The 21,204-nt window shown below is 50.2% G+C and overlaps 8 protein-coding genes across 8 annotated transcripts; 4 read left to right on the top strand and 4 right to left on the bottom strand.

Moving 5' to 3' along the window:
- Window positions 1-180: 180 nt before the first annotated feature.
- On the bottom strand, window positions 181-1,660 carry EIF2B2 (translation initiation factor eIF2B subunit beta; the record flags this gene model as incomplete). Its single annotated transcript, XM_033565796.1, has 4 exons — window positions 181-253; window positions 320-1,166; window positions 1,221-1,510; window positions 1,563-1,660. The coding sequence occupies 4 exons, from the start codon at window positions 1,658-1,660 to the stop codon at window positions 181-183; spliced, it is 1,308 nt and encodes a 435-aa protein (XP_033431553.1).
- Window positions 1,661-2,453: 793 nt separating this feature from the next.
- Window positions 2,454-4,073, top strand: nemA (Nem1-Spo7 phosphatase catalytic subunit NEM1; the record flags this gene model as incomplete). The annotated part of the gene is made up of 1 exon (XM_033565795.1): window positions 2,454-4,073. One exon carries the CDS (start codon window positions 2,454-2,456, stop codon window positions 4,071-4,073), a length of 1,620 nt encoding a protein of 539 aa, XP_033431552.1.
- An 868-nt stretch (window positions 4,074-4,941) lies between these two features.
- Window positions 4,942-6,222, bottom strand: ATNIH1004_001094 (alanine--glyoxylate transaminase; the record flags this gene model as incomplete). Its single annotated transcript, XM_033565794.1, has 2 exons — window positions 4,942-6,010; window positions 6,134-6,222. The coding sequence occupies 2 exons, from the start codon at window positions 6,220-6,222 to the stop codon at window positions 4,942-4,944; spliced, it is 1,158 nt and encodes a 385-aa protein (XP_033431551.1).
- Window positions 6,223-7,728: 1,506 nt separating this feature from the next.
- VPS29 (vacuolar protein sorting-associated protein 29) lies at window positions 7,729-8,547 on the top strand (the record flags this gene model as incomplete). Its single annotated transcript, XM_033565793.1, has 4 exons — window positions 7,729-7,785; window positions 7,851-7,865; window positions 7,957-8,370; window positions 8,431-8,547. The coding sequence occupies 4 exons, from the start codon at window positions 7,729-7,731 to the stop codon at window positions 8,545-8,547; spliced, it is 603 nt and encodes a 200-aa protein (XP_033431550.1).
- Window positions 8,548-9,419: 872 nt separating this feature from the next.
- Window positions 9,420-15,185, top strand: ATNIH1004_001092 (uncharacterized protein; the record flags this gene model as incomplete). The annotated part of the gene is made up of 11 exons (XM_033565792.1): window positions 9,420-9,572; window positions 9,634-9,890; window positions 9,950-10,037; window positions 10,098-10,227; window positions 12,389-12,494; window positions 12,562-12,695; window positions 12,818-14,033; window positions 14,101-14,394; window positions 14,448-14,585; window positions 14,642-15,037; window positions 15,086-15,185. The coding sequence occupies 11 exons, from the start codon at window positions 9,420-9,422 to the stop codon at window positions 15,183-15,185; spliced, it is 3,012 nt and encodes a 1,003-aa protein (XP_033431549.1).
- A 711-nt stretch (window positions 15,186-15,896) lies between these two features.
- Window positions 15,897-16,550, top strand: ATNIH1004_001091 (GPI anchored serine-threonine rich protein; the record flags this gene model as incomplete). Its single annotated transcript, XM_033565791.1, has 3 exons — window positions 15,897-16,033; window positions 16,097-16,195; window positions 16,346-16,550. 3 exons carry the CDS (start codon window positions 15,897-15,899, stop codon window positions 16,548-16,550), a joined length of 441 nt encoding a protein of 146 aa, XP_033431548.1.
- Window positions 16,551-16,911: 361 nt separating this feature from the next.
- Window positions 16,912-18,006, bottom strand: ATNIH1004_001090 (uncharacterized protein; the record flags this gene model as incomplete). The annotated part of the gene is made up of 2 exons (XM_033565790.1): window positions 16,912-17,533; window positions 17,621-18,006. 2 exons carry the CDS (start codon window positions 18,004-18,006, stop codon window positions 16,912-16,914), a joined length of 1,008 nt encoding a protein of 335 aa, XP_033431547.1.
- A 535-nt stretch (window positions 18,007-18,541) lies between these two features.
- Window positions 18,542-20,647, bottom strand: ATNIH1004_001089 (uncharacterized protein; the record flags this gene model as incomplete). The annotated part of the gene is made up of 1 exon (XM_033565789.1): window positions 18,542-20,647. The coding sequence occupies one exon, from the start codon at window positions 20,645-20,647 to the stop codon at window positions 18,542-18,544; it is 2,106 nt and encodes a 701-aa protein (XP_033431546.1).
- Between the last annotated feature and the right edge of the window lie 557 nt (window positions 20,648-21,204).

Raw genomic sequence — 21,204 nt, 5'->3', positions numbered from 1 at the left:
ATATCGTGGGTATCATGCCTCACATTTTCCCCATTATCATCCTTATGCCTTCTGGGGTTCCACATACCTCGCCCAGCTATGAGTAGACATTTTATACTTCTGTTTATTGTTCTGTCAATTTTTTTTTATTTTCTGTTCCTTTTTTAAAATTTTCGCCTCTTTTTGACTCCTGTCACGCAGCTAAAAGCTGATATCCTCCTTGCGGTAGTGATCTGACACAATACGATACAGATAGGATGGTGCATGTCCTCCTCTGTAATTCCACGTTAGCTATTTGCTCATCCAAAGGTCAAAAGAATACAAGTCAAGGAAAACCCACAGGTTGGTAATGTAGAGATCTACTAGCTCCGCCGGGACATAATCGTATAGGGGGTTTTGGACATCGATCTGATCGACCAAATCCCCATCTTCATACCCGAGGACCTTACTGGAGTCGCCGTACTCGATCAACGATTCGAAGTCGAATGGATACACGGGGCTGAGCTTGTATACCCCGCTGACCACCACGACGGGAGTTTGATGCACCTTGGCTGCGCGCGCAATCACCCGAGTGCCCGCGGCGGCGACCAGACCACCGTTGGCAAGAACCGAGTGAGTTCCCAGAATCACCTTGTTCACCCGGGACATCAGAGCGAAGACAGCGGAATCGGGAATCAAAATGACCGTGATGCCCAATGCGATCAGGGGCTTTTGAAATGATTCGGAGCTCAGGATTTCTTCGTCATTGGGAGCGGTGCCGCTGACCGTAGCATGGGTCGCTTCATGGTTGTTGGGGTAAGATTCGGCATGGATGACCGTAAACTTGCGCTTCGCAGCCGCTTTCAGCAGGAATTTCTGGACGGTGGTCGACGAGGTATGGGTGAGGATGATCTCATTGGAGTGGATATGGTCGAGGGCGTAGGCGGCAATCTGGTCATCCACCTGGCCCAGTTCATCGATAATCTCGTTGATCCCTTCGAGAACCTCGGCACGAACGTCTTTGTTGGGGGGATTGCCCAGGAGCTTGCCCGAGGGGGACGCCGATGCCGGCGTACCAGGCAGTGATGGCTCGGGTTCCGGATGTGAAAGAAGGCTGAACATGGAAATCGGCGCAGATAAGGATGCCGTAGGTCGGGAAGACGATCGATCGGAGCCGTCGTGACGGCTCAACATGGCTTCCGACGGGTCTAGACTAATTTCAGTCCTCCGCACCTCAATGACCGGAGGTAATCAAAACTCACCATCCATGGCACGGGGAGTTTGAGGCTGGCTTTCGGTCTCACTCAGTGTAAAGTCGGCTTCTCTGTCGTCCTCGGCCTCGTCTCGGATCAAACCAAGCACACGTCTCACGATATTCCCTACTACCATCTCTCTTGGTTGTGCAGCCAACAATCGCCTTCCCACACTCTGAACCCGCTCGATCAGCTTCGCTGCATCTGATGTCCTACAGGCCGAGACGACCCGGAGCAGAAGGTAGGCAGTCGCCGTAGCGCATGATCTGGAGTGTCGAATCTGTCTTCGTTTAAGCAGCCTGCACCTCCATTAGCGTGATCGCAGTAAGTATTATATCCCTAATAACACACGAGATTAGATTGTCAATGGATGTGTCGATCGGGTTCGTCTTCAGCGACTTCAGGAAAGACGATAAACCCGGCGTCAAGGCCGCGGGTGTGGACGGCATTGCGATATCCTAGTTTCTAAGATCCTCTTTTTTTTTGAAGGTAGGACCAGAGTGAATGTGAAGTAAAAATAAAATAAAATAAAATAAATAAAAATGTTCCACAATTTGGCAACAGTATGAGCTACGCCGATCAGTTAGCACAATTGAGTCACGGACATATTTTGCACAGCATACCAGAGCCCTCACGAAATTGCACTTTCAGGGAGAATTCCTGCAGGAGACAGCAGAGGGTAGACCAATGGAGGACAGTAGCTCGTCCAAAATAAAGGGGAAGTGGTGTCGAAGAGCAGAGGGATGGACCAAGGAGGGGAGATGGTGGGATAGAGAAATCAGACATCGGTCGACCCAAGAAAGACTAACGGCTCTCGCTCTCCCCACACCTCGCCGTCATCTTCCTCCCAACACCTCCCCATCTCTCTCTCCCTCTTCCCCCTCGCCCATCCTCCGTCTTCCTCCCCTTTCTCGCCTCTTCTTTCACGTAAAGGTCACCCTTTAAGATTGACACTCGCTGGTTATTTCGGTTATTTCTCGACCGCTTCTCAACCCCCATTTGAGCAGCCTCTTGGAGATCGGGTATTTCCGATACACGGCCGACTGGCGCATTGAGGTGAGCATTAACCAGATAACTGCTGGAGCCCTCACCTCATTCCCATTGCTCTTCTTACTTCTTGTTGTGGACTCTCGTCTGGCTGACTCGTATACATCGTATGAATGGCTGGCTGACTCGTGCGCTTGTCGCCTTGTCTGTATAGATACCTGCGCCAGCCCGGACTTCCGTGGGCCGCGTAGGAAGATGAACTCGCTGAATATCCTGTCGTCCCGAGTTATTGGCCAGTCCTCCAATTCCAGCCGCAGCCGTCAGCGGTCTCGCTCCCAGGGTGACCTGTCCCCACCGAGTTCGCCGGGCGACCTCGCGAAATTCAGGTCCTACAGTAGCAACGACTTCCATTCAACCACTGTCCCTGAGAAGTTCGGTGACAATGCGCTCGAGTCAACGGAAGAAGACGATCGATTTGGACATACGCTGGATGAGAAGTCGCCGTTGATACGGGGCATTCAGAAGGATGGTGTCTTTGCTACCAAAAGTACTGCTCTAGGCCTGGTTGCACAGCGGTTTTTTGATGCGATCACCGAAACAATCAAGTTCATCCTATCTACATTGGCCGCTCCGGGGATATACGCAGTTCAGTGCTTTCGGGATGATAATGGCCAATACACTCCCATGGCGCCGGTTCAGAAGCTACGTCAGTCGGTATTTGGGTCTAGGCCGACAAGTAGAAGGAGAAGCACGGCCAAAGAAGCCCGGCCTGCGAACGGCAAACGGCGGGCTAGTTTGACACGGAAGCTTCGAGGCCACGTATCCCGGGATTCCGTCGCCTCAAGCACTTCCGAATCTGAAGGAGATCGTCGAGCTGTCAAGGCAGGTGGCAATCGGTCGTCCAAAGCAAAGTCTACAGGATTGGAGCAGCTGTCAGACGACAACACTCCTCGTCGCTCGATTCGGATCAAACTTCACAACGAGGAAGCTCTACAACGGCAACGGCACCGTCGGGCGCAGAGTGCCGATTTAGGATCATCCTCTTCGCATAGCAGTCCCCAAGGAACTCTCAACTTCGATAGTCTGAAATCCCCGACTTCTCCTTCGGTCCATAGGGTGACAAGGTATCCCCACTCGCCCGTGCCTCCACGACCGCTCATCCCACCTCGGGCTCCATCGTACACAGCCACGTCGCGTGGGTTCCGGGTCCCTCAGAAGACGCTGGTGCTCGATCTGGACGAGACACTTATCCATTCGCTGGCCAAGGGCGGCCGCATGTCCAGCGGCCATATGGTTGAGGTCAAGCTAGCTACGCCGATGATGACGGCTCTCACGCCGGGAGCGCCGCCCACAACGCTGGGACCACAGCATCCCATCCTGTACTACGTTCACAAGCGGCCACACTGTGATGAGTTCCTGCGGAAGATCTGCAAATGGTACAAGCTGGTCATTTTCACGGCCAGTGTGCAAGAGTACGCCGACCCCGTGATCGACTGGCTGGAACAGGAGCGGAAATTCTTCCACGCTCGGTATTACCGCCAGCACTGTACTTTCCGTAATGGCGCCTATATCAAGGACCTCAGTTCCGTGGAGCCTGATTTGAGCAAAGTGATGATCTTGGATAATAGCCCTATGAGCTATATATTTCACGAAGGTACGTCTTGGTCGCCCCAGCTCCGTTTTGTTTCCCACCCTGCGCGACCCGCCGATTCGGATGTTGATGATTCTTTAGATAATGCCATTCCCATCGAGGGCTGGATAAACGACCCGACGGATAACGGTCTCCTCCATCTAATTCCTATGCTAGAAGCTTTGCAGTATGTAACCGATGTCCGGGCACCCCTAGCATTACGTAGGGGAGAATTAGACGCTTAGCCTTGATATGGAGAGACGATAAGAGGCCGAAGCAAGTACTCATGACCATGGACACTAAAAAAAAGAAAAGAGAACAAAAATACAGGCTGGGGATTAACATGAGTTCTTATTGCATCCATAGTTCCATTCACGTTTCCTGTAAAGAAAGCTGATTGAAAGCATGACAAGTGCCTAGCATCACTTCATACCCCCTATTTTATTTGGCCATCTGGTGTTTTCTCTTTTTTCTTATTTCTTTTTTTTATGCGACTTCCTTTCTCCTTGTAATTTTTATATTTTTATTTTTCTGTTGAAGGGATTGATTGATTGATTGATTGATTGGAAGGACATTATGAGCAGGATTACCTACTATTAATTTTTATTTGATGCATATTTATTTTCCTTATTTTCTGTTGTACTCAATACTTTAAGTGTCTTTATAGTTTATGTACGAATCTGAGATCGGTAATTATGATACTATTATGGAAGATAGAGTCTCGAGAGTTTTAAATTTCCATGATATACAATATCCAAACCAGCGGACATGGAATTTATCTCAACTGTAGTATCCTTTCTTTCTTCTTGCTAAAAGTATTTTGTATTGTTTACTCCTGGATAGTTACTAATATTCAGTAATTTTAAATGCAGGTAGTGTAAATAATTGAATACACAAGTGCAGTATAACTATGCGACGAAATCATTATAATCACATCAGGTCAACCCCATGGACTTGATGGAACAATATATAACCGAATGTCCATTAATAGGCATAGTATGCTACATAAGCCTACTCTCTATTTTGAGGATGTATAGTTCATAAGTTCATTCTGGTTCTCTATTGACTATTTACTCGAGGGGAAGACAGGTACGTATATAGATAACTTATCAGCTACAGTCCCTTAGCCTGCTTAGCCTCCGTGATCGCTTCTTTCAAGGCGGCAATTGCATTGTCAATGTCCGGGCGTCCCGAGGTGACGCTGACACCCATGTGGCCGAATCGGATGTATCTAGTGGCGACTTCCTTGTGCAGACCGGCTGCAAAGATGACTCCGCGCTTCAACAGACCCGGGAGGACGTCTGGCGGGGTCAGACCTTCGGGCAGCCAGATCGCCGTCATGGCATGGGCCTGGTTCTCCGGCTTGCTGGCCAACTGGCACAGGCCGAGCTCGGCGACGGCAGCCTTGACACGGTCCGACGCCTGTACGTGGACTGCAAACCGCTCGGCAATGGAGCCGGCGGTGATCTGGGACAGCGTGGTGTGTAGGGCATGCACCAGCTGAGTAGGCGGAGTCGCGAAGTAGGAGGGCTTGAAGTTCTCATAGTTCTGCATGATCGGGAGCCAGTTGCCGAGCGAGGCATAGTACGATGCGGGAGGCGTCTGGCGGGACTTGAAGCGCTCCAGGGCCCGGCCGGAAACCATCAGGATACTGAGACCTGGAGGGCATCCGATGGCCTTCTGGCTGGCGGTGAGGACCACGTCGATATCCCAGGCATCAAAGGCGATCTCCTCGCAGCCGACACTGCACACTCCGTCGACCACCACCAAAGTCTCGGGGCTGACCCGACGGACGATCTCCCCCACACGCTTGATGTCACTCAACACGCCAGTGGAGGTGTCCACATGCGTGATGGTGATGATCTTGTAGGGCTTTTCCTTCAAGGCTTGCTCGATCTGCTCGAAAGACGGGCGCTCCCCGACAGGGGCCTTGAGCTGTGTCGCGTTGACTCCGTAGGCCTCCAGACAGGCTGCGAAGGAGTCGGCGAAGTAGCCGGTGTGCAGGACAAGGGCATTCTCGCCCTTCTCGATCAAACTGGAAGCCACAATATCCCAGCCGAGGGTGCCACTGCCCGAGATGACGAATGGTTGCGCCGTCGGGCTGGTGGACTGAAAGAGTTTCCGAACCAAGGTCAACGTTTCTCCAAAGGTCTTGACGAACCCAGGGCCGACATGACTCTCACTAAGAGGGGGGGAAATCGAAGCAGTGTTAGTCAAGCAGTGCGGGGAGGGGAGTTGAGACGAGAGGCGAGGGGAAGCGAGATGGGGGAGTGAGGGGAGTGAGGGGAGGGGGAAGGGAACTCACGCATAGTGGGACATGGACTGTAGCACAGCATCGTCGAATTCAATGGGCCCTGGGATCAACAGGGTGGGGTGAGGGGCTTGGGACGACATGACGGCAACTGGGGATGAAGGTTGTTGGGGAGAGATCGTGGGAGGAATGGAGGGTAGGGTGGAGCGATCGAGGGGTTTATATTCGAGATCGTCGGGAGCGAGAGAATTCCTCTCGGTCGAGAAAGGCGTGTTCAACTCCGGCAGCGGTAGGCGCTGATCCAGGTGCCTGGAAATCAGGCTCAACCGCTGCGTCGCCTGCTTGGTCGCCAGAGTTTCCGACGACGTCAGCTCTCGACGGGAGAGCCCGCGGGGGAAATGGGAAAGCGTAAGGAACCGGTCGGGGAACGCCGGAAGAGTGCCCCCAGAAAAAGATCGGGCCGATCAGATGTGCCTAGGCAATTCCTTGGGATGGATTTATATCTATGAAGAAAGACTCCAGAAAAGGCGCGAAGAAAGGAATGTGTGGTGTTTGTTGAAAGGGATCAGAAGGGAGAGGAATCGCCAATTGATATAATATGACCTAGGTTATCTTTTTTTTTTTTTTTTTTTTTGGTTTTCTCCGATTATTAACCGTCCTCCGTCACTCAGTATTACTATTACTTAGGTACTTGTACGGGCGGAGCCATCCGTACTGCAATTGCGACTACCTCCGTTGTCCGGGACAATTCCCTATGGAAGAGTTGAATTGGTTGAGTCTGCTGGAGAATTGAGAGGGGTTCAGAGGAAGAGAATATCCGGCATAATTCCCTCAACCGTTGGGGATGACGGTCAGGTTAGATGTCTATGGGACTGTGGGTATGTCAGAACCAACTAGGGATACAATTCCATTCAAACTGGAGTTATATGTATGTACTGTAGGTACCTAGGTACATATTGTCCTACATAATATATCCCATGGTATCGTTCTCTCTCCAGTGGGAGATGTATATTGCAGAGAATCGTTACTATTTCGTCTATACTTGCCTTACATATATCATTGAGAAACAGGAACAGAGACTTAGCATACAGTTCTTTGAATGTATTGAGCGAGACATCATAAACTGAAAAGGGTGACTCAGTATTCAGTCCAAGAGAAGCTCAGAAAAAGCTGGGTTTAGGATCACAGCGTACTGCAGAAGCCTTCTTCATAGTCTATCTAGTACATAGTGTACAGCCAGCTACAAGTTAAGGTCCGCTGAGAGTTGTTTATAACCTTGAATTGCAAACTCTAGCATCCGTACATCGTATAGCTATTATCTGTTTTTCTATCTAATACGTAGTATTCACTGGATGAATGTAGGTTCTTCCATACTGATATGTACTCTCAGTCTACTACTAACCAAACTGGATACTGCTGTAGGGTTTAGGGTTTGCCGCCCGTCAGCTTTCCCCGCGAAGCTCCCATCGACGTCCCGGAGCGCAACAAATAGTCATACGTAACCAGAACTCGCTGCCGCCTACATCCAGTGTGATCCATCAGCTTTCTTCGCTACCCGTGGACATTTAGCTGGCTAGTTACTGGGCCTTCTAGGAAGCCGCCTCCCCTCTCTGGAATGCTCCGTTAAGTTACCAAGCTTTCTTTTCAGGATGACCTCGCGTCTAGTCCTGGTCATCGGTGACCTCTTTATCCCTGATCGGGCTCCCGTACGTGATCTCTCCCGGTCCTTGGATGCCACATGATCGCTGGCTAACTAACTGGCGCTCGCTAGGATCTCCCAGCCAAGGTACGCACCGTCGTTGCTCCTCTCTTCGGCACGCGACGGTCTAGATAGACTATCTTCCCAATCCCTCCTTCTCAATTGACACCGACCGTAGTTCCGGAAGCTCTTAACGCCTGGCAAGATCGGCCAGATCTTGTGTCTCGGGAACCTTACCGATCGCAATACCTTCGAGTTTCTTCGGCAGGTTGCTCCGGACTTGCAATTGGTCAAGGGCGACTTTGATGTCGATTCTCCCAATCTTCCGCTCTCGAAAGTGGTGACGCACGGCAGTCTCCGCATCGGATTTACCCATGGCCACACCATCATTCCGCCGGGCGATGCCGACGCCTTGCTGATTGCGGCGCGCCAGATGGACGTGGATATATTGCTCTGGGGAGGTACTCATCGTTTCGAGGCCTTTGAAATGGAGGGCAGGTTCTTCGTGAACCCCGGAAGCGCAACAGGAGCTTTGAGCACGGGATACTGGGCGGATGGAGAAGAACCGACGCCTAGTTTTTGCTTGATGGATGTGAGTCTTGCATGGCCCCGTAGGGATCGCTTTGTGGTCCCCACACTAACCTCTACGTAGATCCAAGGTGATGTGCTCGTGCTGTATGTTTACCAGCTCAAGACGGATGCCAACGGAGCCGAGACCGTCGCCGTCGAGAAAGTTTCATATCGCAAGAACAATGTCCCATCTTCATGAGTTGATGTTCTTTTCAATTTCTTCGCTTGTATATACGCCATAGAAACAGATACGATTACGACGCTAATTCTACTTGACTTCTTCCTGAAATGTTGCCTGCCGTGACTTTACTAGTGATAGCTCGAACTCTATAGCAAAGGTTCGTCCGCTACGAAACTGCGAGCATAGAGCCTCGAATGAAGGGAGGTCATGATAGACTTAGACGGTGCATGTAATTTTGGTAAACTGTCGCACGTATGGTAGGAATATGCTACTTTACGTCATTAGATAACTTATGTGTATTATGTCTTATTTTTCAGTTGCTGTTCGGGCAATGATAGGAAAGTAGCTACTACTATGATAAAGTGAAGGAGTAGCTTTATATGCGGAAAAGTTTACATAAAGGACGGATGGAGAATCTTAGCAAGTCTGCAGAAAGCAGGAGAGGGCACGCAGAATAAAGAACAAAGAAATATTAAATCTCCGACCAGTCTGTCTGGCAACACCTCAGTTCGTGGTTTTGCATCTGCGTTGGTCGCAGCGAGAACTCAGATGACAAAAGTCGCTAGGCCGGAAAGAGTAGCAGTGACTTCGGCGCCGATCCAACGCGGGTATCAAGTTCGATGACCTACTTTCATTCCAATCCCTCAGCGCACCTCTCCTCCATTCATTCTTTGTAACACACAGGGTCAAGATTGACTCTGCGTTGTTGTCGTTGTTGGCATTTCTCTTCTTTAAGACAGAAGAGAAATCCAATAGTTTTTTTTCAGGACTCTTGTTCCCCGCCTGGTAGAAAGGGCGGGCAGTCTTGCTACCGAGTTTTTCCCTTTGTGAACTCTCAACTCGAATTAGAAAAAGGGAACCTATAATTCCCGATCCTACCATCTGTCATAATGGCCACAGAAGAAACTGAGATTAAAGATGAGCGCTTGGGGACCCAGGAAGAGGGCGGTGACGATGAGGTAAGAATCCTGCCGAAGCTGCTTGAAGCTTTGATTCGCACCCCAGAAGCTCCTCCCTCGTTTTCGATACAATGCATTGCCTCTGTTAGATGGAGGCCATGATATCTTTTATCCTTTCCGCTAACCCATGCTGTTCCCGGTTCAGGAAGAAATTGCGGCGATGAAGAAACGGGTCGCGGAAATGGAATCCGAAGCTGCGAAACTACGCGAAATGCAAGCCACCCTTGATCAACAGTCCGAGAATCTACGAGAGGATAAAGAAGAGATCGATGCTCGGAGTATCTTCGTAGGAAATGTGGACTACGGAGCTTCTCCCGAGGAAATCCAAGCGCACTTCCAGAGCTGCGGCTCGATAAACCGTGTCACTATCCTGCTGGATAAATTCACGGGTCAGCCTAAGGGGTGGGTCTCTGTCATAGTTGATGTATGTTTGTCATAGCTGCTGACCGTCGGATCTACAGGTACGCTTATGTAGAGTTCGCAGAGCCAAGCTTGGTGGCCCAGGCCCTTGTTCTGAACGAAAGTGTGTTCCGCGGCCGGAACCTGAAGGTAAGCCACTCCAAAATTGTTTCTGCCGGCCAAGTCAGATCCACTAATATGGTCATGCAGGTTGTCCCCAAACGGACGAATGTTCCTGGCATGAGTCGCGGCCGCGGCCGGGGCGGCTTCCGGGGACGAGGACACTTCCGTGGAGGATACCCCCCTCGTGGAGGCTACCGCGGCGGCTACCGTGGCCGGGGTAGGGGCTACGCCCCCTACTAAGAGCATGCAAAACTAGGCACGGACGGACGGACGGATGAACGGCATGCAAAGACAATAGAGGGACTGTGGGAGCTACGACGCGTCACGGTGAAAGACGCCCGAAGATAAATAGGAATCTCTCTTATTTCATGGAAGAGATATTTGGAGTTGGGGACTGGGATGTACTACTGTATGATAACCATCTGGCAACCTCGGACTGGGCAAGATGGATGGATAACCGAAATCGCTTATTCTGTGATATCAATATCGTATTCTACTCTGGGTCTTATTAGTATTATCCACCATTCTGGTTCTCTCTCTCTCTCTCTCTCGCGCACGCGCTTGTTCTATATATTTTTCTTTCTTCCAAAGGCTTCAAATAGATGAGGGAGATGTAGGTCAGGTGAGATGACGTATGGGTATCATACGATAGGGTTATCCGTTTCAAAGGATCTAAAGGTAGGATTATGTGCCCCGTCTCGGCCTTGAGTATTTTGATCTAGCCCTGCAAGAAGATGAGAAAAGTCAAAAGATATATACAGACATTTTAAGATCTATATGCTTATCCCCATGTGCCCCACCCTTAAAGAGTTCCATGTAGCGCCTTAGTTGGTACAGTGGAATCGGGCTGCCTCGGTAGGTAAAGACCACAGAGCCCTGCTATATGTACTCCGTAACTTCAACATACTCCGTACCTTGTACTAGTACATACGTAACTATTACCATCAAGTAATAACCAGGATTTCTAGGTATTAAAATCCATCTCACGCTCCCGTTGGATAGATAGACCCTAGTCACCGTGGTAAATTGAAAGCATGATATTTTAAGATCTGGAGATTCAAATTCTGCTGCCTTGTTTGGGCCATGCATCGGAGCTAGGCTGTTCTCGGCCCGGCTGACGGGTGGGAGTTTCTGGCCTTGAAACTTGGGAAACTTAGGGAAAAACCACGCGGGGGTTCAGTCTTCCTTTGAGGTATTAGGGGAAGTGAAATAACGGTGGAGATTAAGTACTCAAAGAAGTACTGCGGAGGTACAGTACTCCGTTACTCCGTCGGGAGGAAGACGATACAAGACAACAATACGAGGGAAACCCAATACGGAGGACAAGAGAGGGGCTCTACTAGAAACCATATCTATATCAGTTCTGGAATTCAGACATCTTTCTCTCTCCCCTCCCCCCTACTTATGTAGTAAAGAGTAGAAAGATTTATCCTTGAGTCGACGATTACTCGTCGATTACCGTCGTTCGCCACAAATCCGCCCACTCCCGCTGTTGTGACCCGCAAACCCCTCGGTCGCCCGTGATTGGGCCCCAAGAGAACAAACGTCAAGACTGGCTGCTCAGCCCCATGGAAGTTGCCCGCGCCTCAGCCTTAGTGACAGTCCAGTGAGTGAGAGTGAGAGTCAGTCTACTTGCGAGAGAGTTTGCGTGAGTTACTAAGTCATCAACTCTTTAGTCTCCGTTTGTTATCGCCAACCTCGACCTTACCTTAGTTTTCGTCTCTCCATCCCGCTCCATCCACCCCATCCACCCCAAGTCATTCCCTTTGACACCACCCCCCCTTCTCCTTTTCCCTCCCATCGTCACCGCCCGCTCGTTCCATTTTGCTATCCAACTGTCGTGTCCGGGAGTTCTGGACTACTCTCGGTGTCCCTGTCTGTGGACGGCGGTGGATGCGCACGCCGCAATTTACTAGTTAGGCTCGTCCTGCTCGGCCTGTTCCTCCTGGAGGCTTAGACGGCCAGCGTCCCCTTCCCCTATATAGGATGGGTTCCAATTTACCAGCGTGAGTGACCATCCCCTGTCGTCTGTCGCTCTCGGGACTCGAATACGTTGGATTTCCTGCGTGGTGAATTTGTGGTGCTAACCTGTCGATTGAATTACAGCCAGCCAAACCTCAGGGTCACAAGTGAGAATCTGTCCCACCCTTTTGTCCCGATATTCAGTGGGAGAGGAAAAAAAAAAGAAAAGAAAAACATGTCACGGAGCTTGTCTACGAATGGAAACTGACTGAATACTTTTTTTTCCCTTCTTATTATAGTTATCGCGGCAGATGGGCTATATAAACGCGATGTTTTCCGTATGTCCAGCATATGTGATCTCCCCTCGATTAATTTTGGTACAGTCGGGGACTGATGATTCTTTCCCAACCCTCCAGGTTTCCCTGATCCTTTCGCTGTGGCCACTGTCGGCGGTGAGCAGACTCACACGACGTCGGTGATCAAGAAGACGTTGAACCCGTATTGGAATGAGATGTTTGACCTGTAAGTGGCATTCTAGGCTCCCTAGGTGGGGTTTCCTTGTCTGATCCGGGTCCGTTGCAATCTGTAGACGAGTCAACGAAGACAGCATTCTTGCGATCCAGATATTCGACCAGAAGAAGTTTAAAAAAAAGGACCAAGGATTCCTCGGCGTCATTAATGTCCGTATCGGAGATGTGATAGATTTACAAATGGGTGGTGATGGTGAGTTCCATCTCTCATAACCTTTTGGGGTGTCTTGGAATATATCTACATCCCCATCCCCTATTGGCATGATTGAGTGAACTGGAGCTGACCTCGCTGCTTTTCGTGCTTTCCCTCGATAGAAATGCTCACGAGAGATTTGAAAAAGTCCAATGATAATCTTGTCGTTCACGGAAAACTAATCATCAACCTGTCCACCAATCTCAGCACGCCCAACACCAATCAAGCCAATGGTATGCATCGATCACATCTTCAGTCGTCGACGTCTAGTGGCCTTGTTCCACAGGTTGCACCCTCGACTTCCTCCGCTCCAAGCCAGGTCGATTCTCCATCCGCTGTGTCGAATCCATCTCTCAACCCTCAACGCGTCCCGTCGACCGCCCGACCTTCCAGCACGGTGATTCCTGCCAACGGAGCTGCAACACTTCCCAACGGTCAACACGGCTCTCGCACAAACCTGAGTTCTTTCGAAGATAGCCAAGGACGACTGCCGGCCGGCTGGGAGCGGCGGGAGGATAACCTGGGGAGAACCTACTATGTCGATCACAACACGAGAACCACCACCTGGACTCGGCCCTCGGCAAATTACAACGAGCATACACAGCGCACTCAGCGTGAGGCTAATATGCAGCTGGAACGAAGGGCTCATCAGAGCCGAATGCTGCCAGAGGACCGAACTGGGGCCAGCTCTCCAAATTTGCAAGATAACCAGGCGCAACCTCAGCCGCCACAGGCTTCCACCCCGCCAACTGGCGGTGGTGGCGGCGTGAACGCTGTGTCCATGATGGCCACGGGAGCTACCACTGCAGGCACTGGCGAGCTTCCGCCAGGATGGGAGCAGCGGAATACCCCCGAGGGGCGGCCATACTTTGTCGACCATAATACCCGAACCACGACGTGGGTGGACCCCCGCCGACAGCAGTACATTCGGATGTACGGCCAGAATGCCAACGGCAACAACACAACCATCCAGCAGCAACCGGTTTCTCAACTGGGACCGCTACCTAGTGGCTGGGAAATGCGCTTAACGAACACGGCCCGTGTCTACTTCGTTGACCACAACACCAAGACGACTACTTGGGATGATCCCCGTCTTCCGTCGTCGCTGGACCAGGGTGTCCCCCAGTACAAGCGTGACTTTAGGCGCAAGTTGATCTACTTCCGGTCGCAACCCGCCTTGCGAATCATGTCCGGCCAGTGTCATGTTAAGGTGCGCCGCAACAACATCTTCGAAGACTCCTATGCGGAGATCATGCGACAGAGCGCTTCGGATTTGAAGAAGCGTTTAATGATCAAGTTCGATGGCGAGGACGGCCTGGACTATGGCGGTCTTTCTCGGTAAGCTTTCCCTGCCTATCCGTAGAAGAATAACCTCAGAGGGGGTTTGTACTGACTGACGGAATAGTGAATTCTTCTTCCTCCTTTCTCATGAAATGTTCAACCCGTTCTATTGTCTTTTCGAGTATTCAGCACATGATAACTATACCCTGCAAATTAATCCCCATTCGGGTGTTAACCCGGAACATTTGAACTACTTCAGGTTCATCGGACGCGTCGTTGGATTGGCCATCTTCCATCGTCGTTTCCTCGATTCTTTCTTCATTGGAGCTTTCTACAAGATGATGCTACGCAAGAAGGTCTCGCTGCAGGACATGGAAGGTGTCGACGAGGATGTGCACCGGAATTTGGCATGGACGTTGTATGTGACCTGACCTTTGGAGACGGATGACGCTGGTGCTGACGGATGGACAGAGATAACGATATCGAGGGAATCATCGAACTGACCTTCTCTGTGGATGACGAGAAATTCGGAGAGCGTCGCACTATTGACCTGAAGCCGGGCGGTCGTGATATACCCGTTACGAACGAGAACAAGCACGAATACGTCGAGTAAGTGATCTGTCTTGCCTGGCTATATGGACTGTATTGGCTAATGGTTTCTGCAGGTTGGTGACGGAATGGAAGATTGTAAAGCGGGTTGAGGAGCAATTCAATGCCTTTATGTCGGGCTTCAACGAGCTGATCCCGGCGGATCTGGTTAACGTGTTTGATGAACGCGAGCTCGAGCTGTTGATCGGAGGTATTGCAGATATTGATGTGGACGATTGGAAGAAGCACACCGACTATCGCGGCTACCAGGAGCAGGATGAGGTGATCCAGAACTTCTGGAAGATCGTGCGTTCCTGGGATGCGGAACAGAAGTCTCGGCTGCTGCAGTTCACCACGGGTACTTCACGGATTCCGGTCAACGGCTTCAAGGATCTGCAGGGGTCTGACGGACCGAGACGGTTCACAATTGAGAAATCGGGTGATCCGGTGGCGCTGCCGAAGTCGCACACATGGTAAGGGTCATTTTTCAGTCTGGAGGGAATGAGGCTAATTTGGGACAGTTTCAATCGTCTGGATCTTCCACCGTACAAGACGCATGACGCGTTGGAGCACAAGTTGTCTATCGCAGTGGAGGAAACCTTAGGATTCGGCCAGGAGTAGAGGCTGGAATGATAGACTGCACTCACATATACTTAGCAGACGTGTTCCAGCGTAGTAATTACTGGCCGACGAAGATGTTTGAATTGGAGAGCGCATTGTCTTTACCGAGATGTGAATACACTGTTTGACTCTCGTTGATTATTCCCCTTTCGTTCGTGATGATGCTTTTTGTTGCATGCGAGGGTTCTTGGAGCAAACACATTATACGCGGGTTGATGACCTTTATTTATCTTTACTTTCTTTTCTGATGTCCTTGGTCGATTGTGGTGAGCTCTGTATATACTGTGTATTATCTTCCGATGGACCATAACCATCTGATTTGAGTGTTATTCTGTATCGTGCTATGTACTTCGTACTTTTTCCAAATAATCGAGAGTAGGCTAGTTGCTATGACATATCCAATGGAATTATTCATCCGGAACTGGAGTAGGTTCAATAATCGAGGGTGGTATCTGATGTCTCACTTGGGATTCCAATAGTGTCCAATGCTGCATCGATGGTCAGTTTTGTCAACCATTCTCAGCTGACCTGTGCATGGATACATAAAAGAGTAGTCTATCCTCTTTTTGTTCTTGATTTTCTTATTTTCTTCCTATAACCAATATACTGAGTACTCGAACTTGTGTGCATCCATCTATACCATCTTCTATATTCTCTCCTCTCAAGAACACAACACGACACGACAGAACGAGAAGAAGAGGATAAGACAGGATGAAACTCAGCCTCCTCACCGTCCTTACCTCCTGCATACTAGCAGTCACAGCAGCAGACACCACTCCTACCGCCAACACTGCTGTTACCACAAAGACTTCGTCGTCTTCGTCCACGTCAACCTGCGAGGCAGAAAAGTATACCTCCCTCTTCTTTGACCTTGACTATGAAGAGAAACTAATATGATCTAATCACGATAGTATTCTCAGCGCCTGTATTAAATCTTTGAAACCTCAGCTTGAGAAATGCGAGCCGAATAAATGGGATTGTCTGTGCGAGAGAAGTAATAATCTTTTGACGTAAGTTTTAGTTATTCCTATGTCTTCGTCTCTTTCACATACACATATATTTTATAAATATGCTAAAAAAAAAAAAAATAGCTGCTACAACAACTGCCCCAACCACTCCGACCGATTCGGGATCGAACAACAAACAGACAGCTACTGTAGAGCAGCAAAGGCCAATTCCATGACCGTTTCCACCTCGGCCACTGCCACTCCGACCAAGACCAAGGAGTCCTCGTCTTCTACGACCAGGGAAACCGATACCAGGGCAACGACGAGTGCGTCTGAGGCTGCGGCTGGTGTTGTCGGAGGTATGAGGATGGGGATGGGGGTGGGTGTTTTGATGGGAGTTCTTGGGGGTCTGCTGTGATATATACATCGCCTATTCGGTATTTTTTTAAGGGAGTCTGTCTCTATCTGATGGGAGGGACTGAGAGGGACTGTTTGTGAAGTTGTTGGTTAATATGGACTATATATTAGTATTAGTCTATTACTGCATAATAAATAATTCTTGCCTGGTACCTTTAGACACTTTTAGCAGTGTAGGATGATACTTCGGGTAACAGGAATTTCCAATATAATGTAGAGAGAGGGAGAGAGAGATTGCACTAGAATTCAGGACAGTTCAGAGTAAGGTCACCAGTAATCAATGTCTTTTCAGGGAGCAAAAAGTGAAGCAAAAAGGGTATGTATTAGTACATATGCATGCGGAAACCAAAGTCCTCCATAGATTAAATTATATCCTTGCGCTTCCGTTTTCTGCTTGAACTGCCGTTTGATTCTCCCTGCTCATTATAGCCCGAAAGATCAATATGTCTCAGCACAAATGCCACCTTTTCAATATCCGCACAAGACACAGCCTTATCAGACAACTCAGCACTGTTCAGTCTGGTTTGCAATTCCTTCACAGCATTCCATAACATCCGATACTCCTGCATATTATACTTGACATTAATCTCACCATTTGGTTTGAAGATATCCGAATGACGATTTTTCTTAATCGTATCTTTGCCCCCTGTTTCTTGGCCCATGAGATCCCTTGGACGCGGATACACCTCCATACACAACCAAAGAAAGGTATCATCGCTGTAGAAGGGCACCTCCTGTTTGGGATCTTGAGATCCTGTCCCAACAGATAGTAGAAGAGAAGCAGTAGCAGGTCCGACTCCACGAAGAGGACGTGAAAGTTTCTCCAGAGTGGATTTCGGAAACTCGTCAGCTTCGTCATCGCGTGCGACTGTAGCTCTAGATCCAGATACGGCAGAAAACGCCTCAGACGTAGTCTGACGGACTACTTTTTCCGGGTTGGATTTTACCATTCCTAATAACATGGGACGAAAGACTCCATGTTTTCTGGCGATAGATTTCAATCTATCAGCATCGGTAGATAACTAAGAATGGATCAAAGACGGGAATAGAAAGAAAGAAAAAAAGACCTACAATTTCCACTCCATTAACCTAATCAATTCCTCCTTCTCTAAAAACCCACATCCAGCTCCTCCAGAAGCGGTTCTCTCCTTCACCAAGTCCGGAAGAGAGCTATACCGCAATTCATCTAGATGTAAAAACTCCTTGACTTCGCTTTCCACCTTCTGCTCCGCATCGCAATCTCGTTTATTTTGAGATGGAGGGGTTAGTTTTGGCTTTTCTGTCTTCCTCGATGTAGCTGATGAGGAGCGGGCGATGCGCTCTGTAGCTTTGCGTCTGGCAGCGGCCTCGACAGTCGCTCGGTAGCTGTTTAGCAAGTTACGAAATGTAGGCCCCCTTATGTGGTGCGGGTGAAAATCTGGGATATTGCCCTCCAGCAAATGAGTCTTTTTGGCCATTATTCCTGGGTTTGGGCCCCGTAGAATGGAGAGTGAATCTTCGTGGAATACCATCCGGTTGGCGTGACCGCATGTGATCTGGGGGAATTTTAATCCGCTCAAGACTCCTATACAACATGCTATAATCTGAAAGGGTCTTAGAGACGGGAATGGGGACAGAGGTGGGAAATAGTATATTTATTCCAGATCTTGTATTAATCCTATCAAATACAGGCAAATCAGTAACAACACAGGCCAGTGCTGTACTGTAACATAACAACGGAAACGCTCGACATTCCTCATCACACAAATTCATCGCACCCGTACCCATACAGGGCAAAGCACAGACAGGTTGAAAATAAGATAGATGCATTAGGAAATTAAGAAAAACAAAAAGTCCGAAACATGAACTTCATCTTGTAAAGACCCCCGCCGGTAGGTTGAAAAAAGCGAAAGTCACATACACAGGAGAAGAGAGATAACAGGATTACAACATCGAGGGTCCTCGCCCCTCCAATTCTCAAGCTGAAAAGATGACGAGTAAAAAAATCTATCTTTATGAACCCCCATTAGGCTTATGCTTGTGGTCCTTCTTGCCTCTACCTGGATTCGTTTCAGGACTGGCAAAGCTCACCCGTCTCTCACTCTTGCTCAGAGGCACAACCGAAGATGGAAGTAGTCTCTCCTTCTTTCTGGTGTTGCCACGGCGAAGGGATTTTGACAATGATGCTGATGGATGGGCCGTCGTCCCAGCCATACTGGAGTCCGCTTTAGGGTCGGTAGCTGGCGACGAAGCCGTGGTGTCTTCATCACCTTCTACATCGATATGGCTGAAGTCCTCTTCATGGTCCCCTGCTTCAGAAGAGCTGGGGCCTGGGCTCTCTGAGTCTGATGCCTCCTCGTAGTCGTCGTCGTCGCTCACCAGGCTCGGAGCCTGGTTCGACTCCACAGTATTCGGACTCAAGTTCGAGGAGCGATCCATCCCGTCACCATCGCGAAGTTCATCCGCTTGAGAGGACATTGTCGGACCGTAAGGCGACCGGTACGGTGCAGGCCGTGTAGGGGTTAATGTTTCTATGGGATATGGTCTGTGATTCGTCTTGTCCACACCCTTGCGGCTACTAGGCCGTCGCGACGCTGTTTGCGAAACGGTAGTCTGCATTGGTTGTCGGCCTACACGACGTCCAAGCGGCTTCTGATCCTGGCTCACTTCCGACCGCTGTTTCTGTTCGGTATCTGAGTCACCCTCGTCGGAAGAATATGCACCCAGATCAACTGTGGTTTTCGCTTCTCCGACCAATCGACCCAGGTCAAGCCCAACCCCTCTAAGCTGCATAAGAGATGATAGATGTGGTGCGTCGGCGGAGGCCAGAAAATTGTCGGTACTCGAAGGTGTCACCGTTGCAGGTGTGCTCTGCTTTCCCAGCAACGTTTGAACAGGCGCACGGGGTGTTTCCACCGTGGACGACGCCTGTCGCCTGGAGGTAGATTGCTTCCGAGGTGTTGCATGGTCCTCTGAACCCGATGATGGAGTCTTGGATGATGGCTCGATGACATGAGCCGATCGTATTAGCGGATGGACGTAGCCGGCTGTGGCTGTGCTAGGAGTGTCGCTTTTGCCCCCAACCACGGCACCTGCCTCATCTACTTCCACAGGTTCCCCCGATGCCACTGCAGCAGCGTCATGACTGGCAAAGTTTCGGTTATGGGCAATGCGGCAGTGGTTGATGAACCCTTGCGTACTAGAAAAGTTGTCTCGACGACAGTCCAAGCAGATGAGTTTGACCATGACGCCATCTGACTTTCGCCGGATGATCATCGGACCAGCCTTTTCTTTCGGGGCTGGGTAGCCGTTAGGCAAGGATTGTAATCGCACACCTCCAGATCCACGTTGAGGCCTAGATTTCCCGGCCAAGAAGCCACCATCACCGGAATTCCCACGCGTCGATCGCCCTTCCATCGTAGGGGTCCCTACGGTACCAGGAACCAAGGGGGTTCCTATGTCAACCTCGCCACCGTCAAAGCGGGGATCAGGGAGCAACCATCTCGCATAGTGTCGGGTGTATGGCCCGTCGGTGACACCCCACGGTGCAGGTGAGAGTGGTGCAGGCCCATTTCCAGGAGCAAGCACCGCCTTCCCTGTACCACTATTGATGGATTGCGAGGGCCCTGTAACCTGGGTCCCCGGATACGGGATTTCAGCGCATCGCCGCAGCTGCTCCAACGCCACCTGACACTTCGCTATCTCCTGGTCAATCAAGCGTAGTTCGTTGTGCTTCAACAAGACTTCCAGGCTCAGCTGCGCTTCAAGCGTCTCACGCAACTTGTCAACGTCCACTTTGCGCAAAGTAGCATCCTCATCGGTGGGAGAGTCGTTGGGACCGGGGTTTAGGCAAGGTGACGAGGTAGGAGATCGGGACGCCGAATCGGACGAATGACCGTTTAAGGACTCCGGACCCTGTGTCGCACTGTGGCCGGTCGATGATGTATTCAGTTTCGTAGCGACTGAGTAACTTGGCACATTGTCTGCACGCAACTTGGTTGCGACCGGAGCATCTTCACCAGGTGATGGGTCACTGGAATCGGAGCGCTTGCGCTTCAACTTGGGTAACGCCAGGCTGTTGACGCCCGGCGCGGCGCAGTGTGGCGAGGCAGCGATCATTTTGAGCTCCTTAGCTATCGCCTTGTTTCCCCCGATTGCAGAGGACCAGGGAAGCAGCCGAAACATGCCATGCGAAAAAAGAGAAACGGATGCGACTGATCTAAGTGACAAGGAATGCGACACGTCTGGGGAAGAAAAAGAGAAAATAAATTCACCCGTCGACAGTCAACTGCAAAGTGCCGAAACCATGCACCAGTGCATGCGAACGCGATCTAGATCTTGGGGGAAAAGAGAGATGGGAATGGGAGAGGTGGAGTGAGGCGTAGAGTCTGGTGAAGGAGTGGACAACCAACGCCGATCGGCGGAGAGGTGATTTGCGACCGTAGGGGAATCGCCGAGGGTAAAAGGGGAAGGGGAAAGAGACACCGTGGACCGGGCGCAATAGGCTCCGAACGGCAACAAAGAAGTTTGAGAGAATCTATCGAAGGAATCGACGTTCTCTCCCGATTGGTTGGGGAGTGAGCTGGAGGGTGATTTACTGACGATGATGATGACAGCAATAACAAACACAACCACCGAGAAAAACAAAAAAGATTGGTATACCAAGTGTATGGTAT

This window comes from Aspergillus tanneri (assembly GCF_003426965.1).
Source record: "Aspergillus tanneri strain NIH1004 chromosome Unknown AapTan_2_pilon_pilon_pilon, whole genome shotgun sequence".
Lineage (NCBI taxonomy): Eukaryota > Fungi > Ascomycota > Eurotiomycetes > Eurotiales > Aspergillaceae > Aspergillus > Aspergillus tanneri.
The sequence above is the reverse complement of the archived record's forward strand: the minus strand, read 5'-3'. Positions and strand labels throughout refer to the sequence as shown.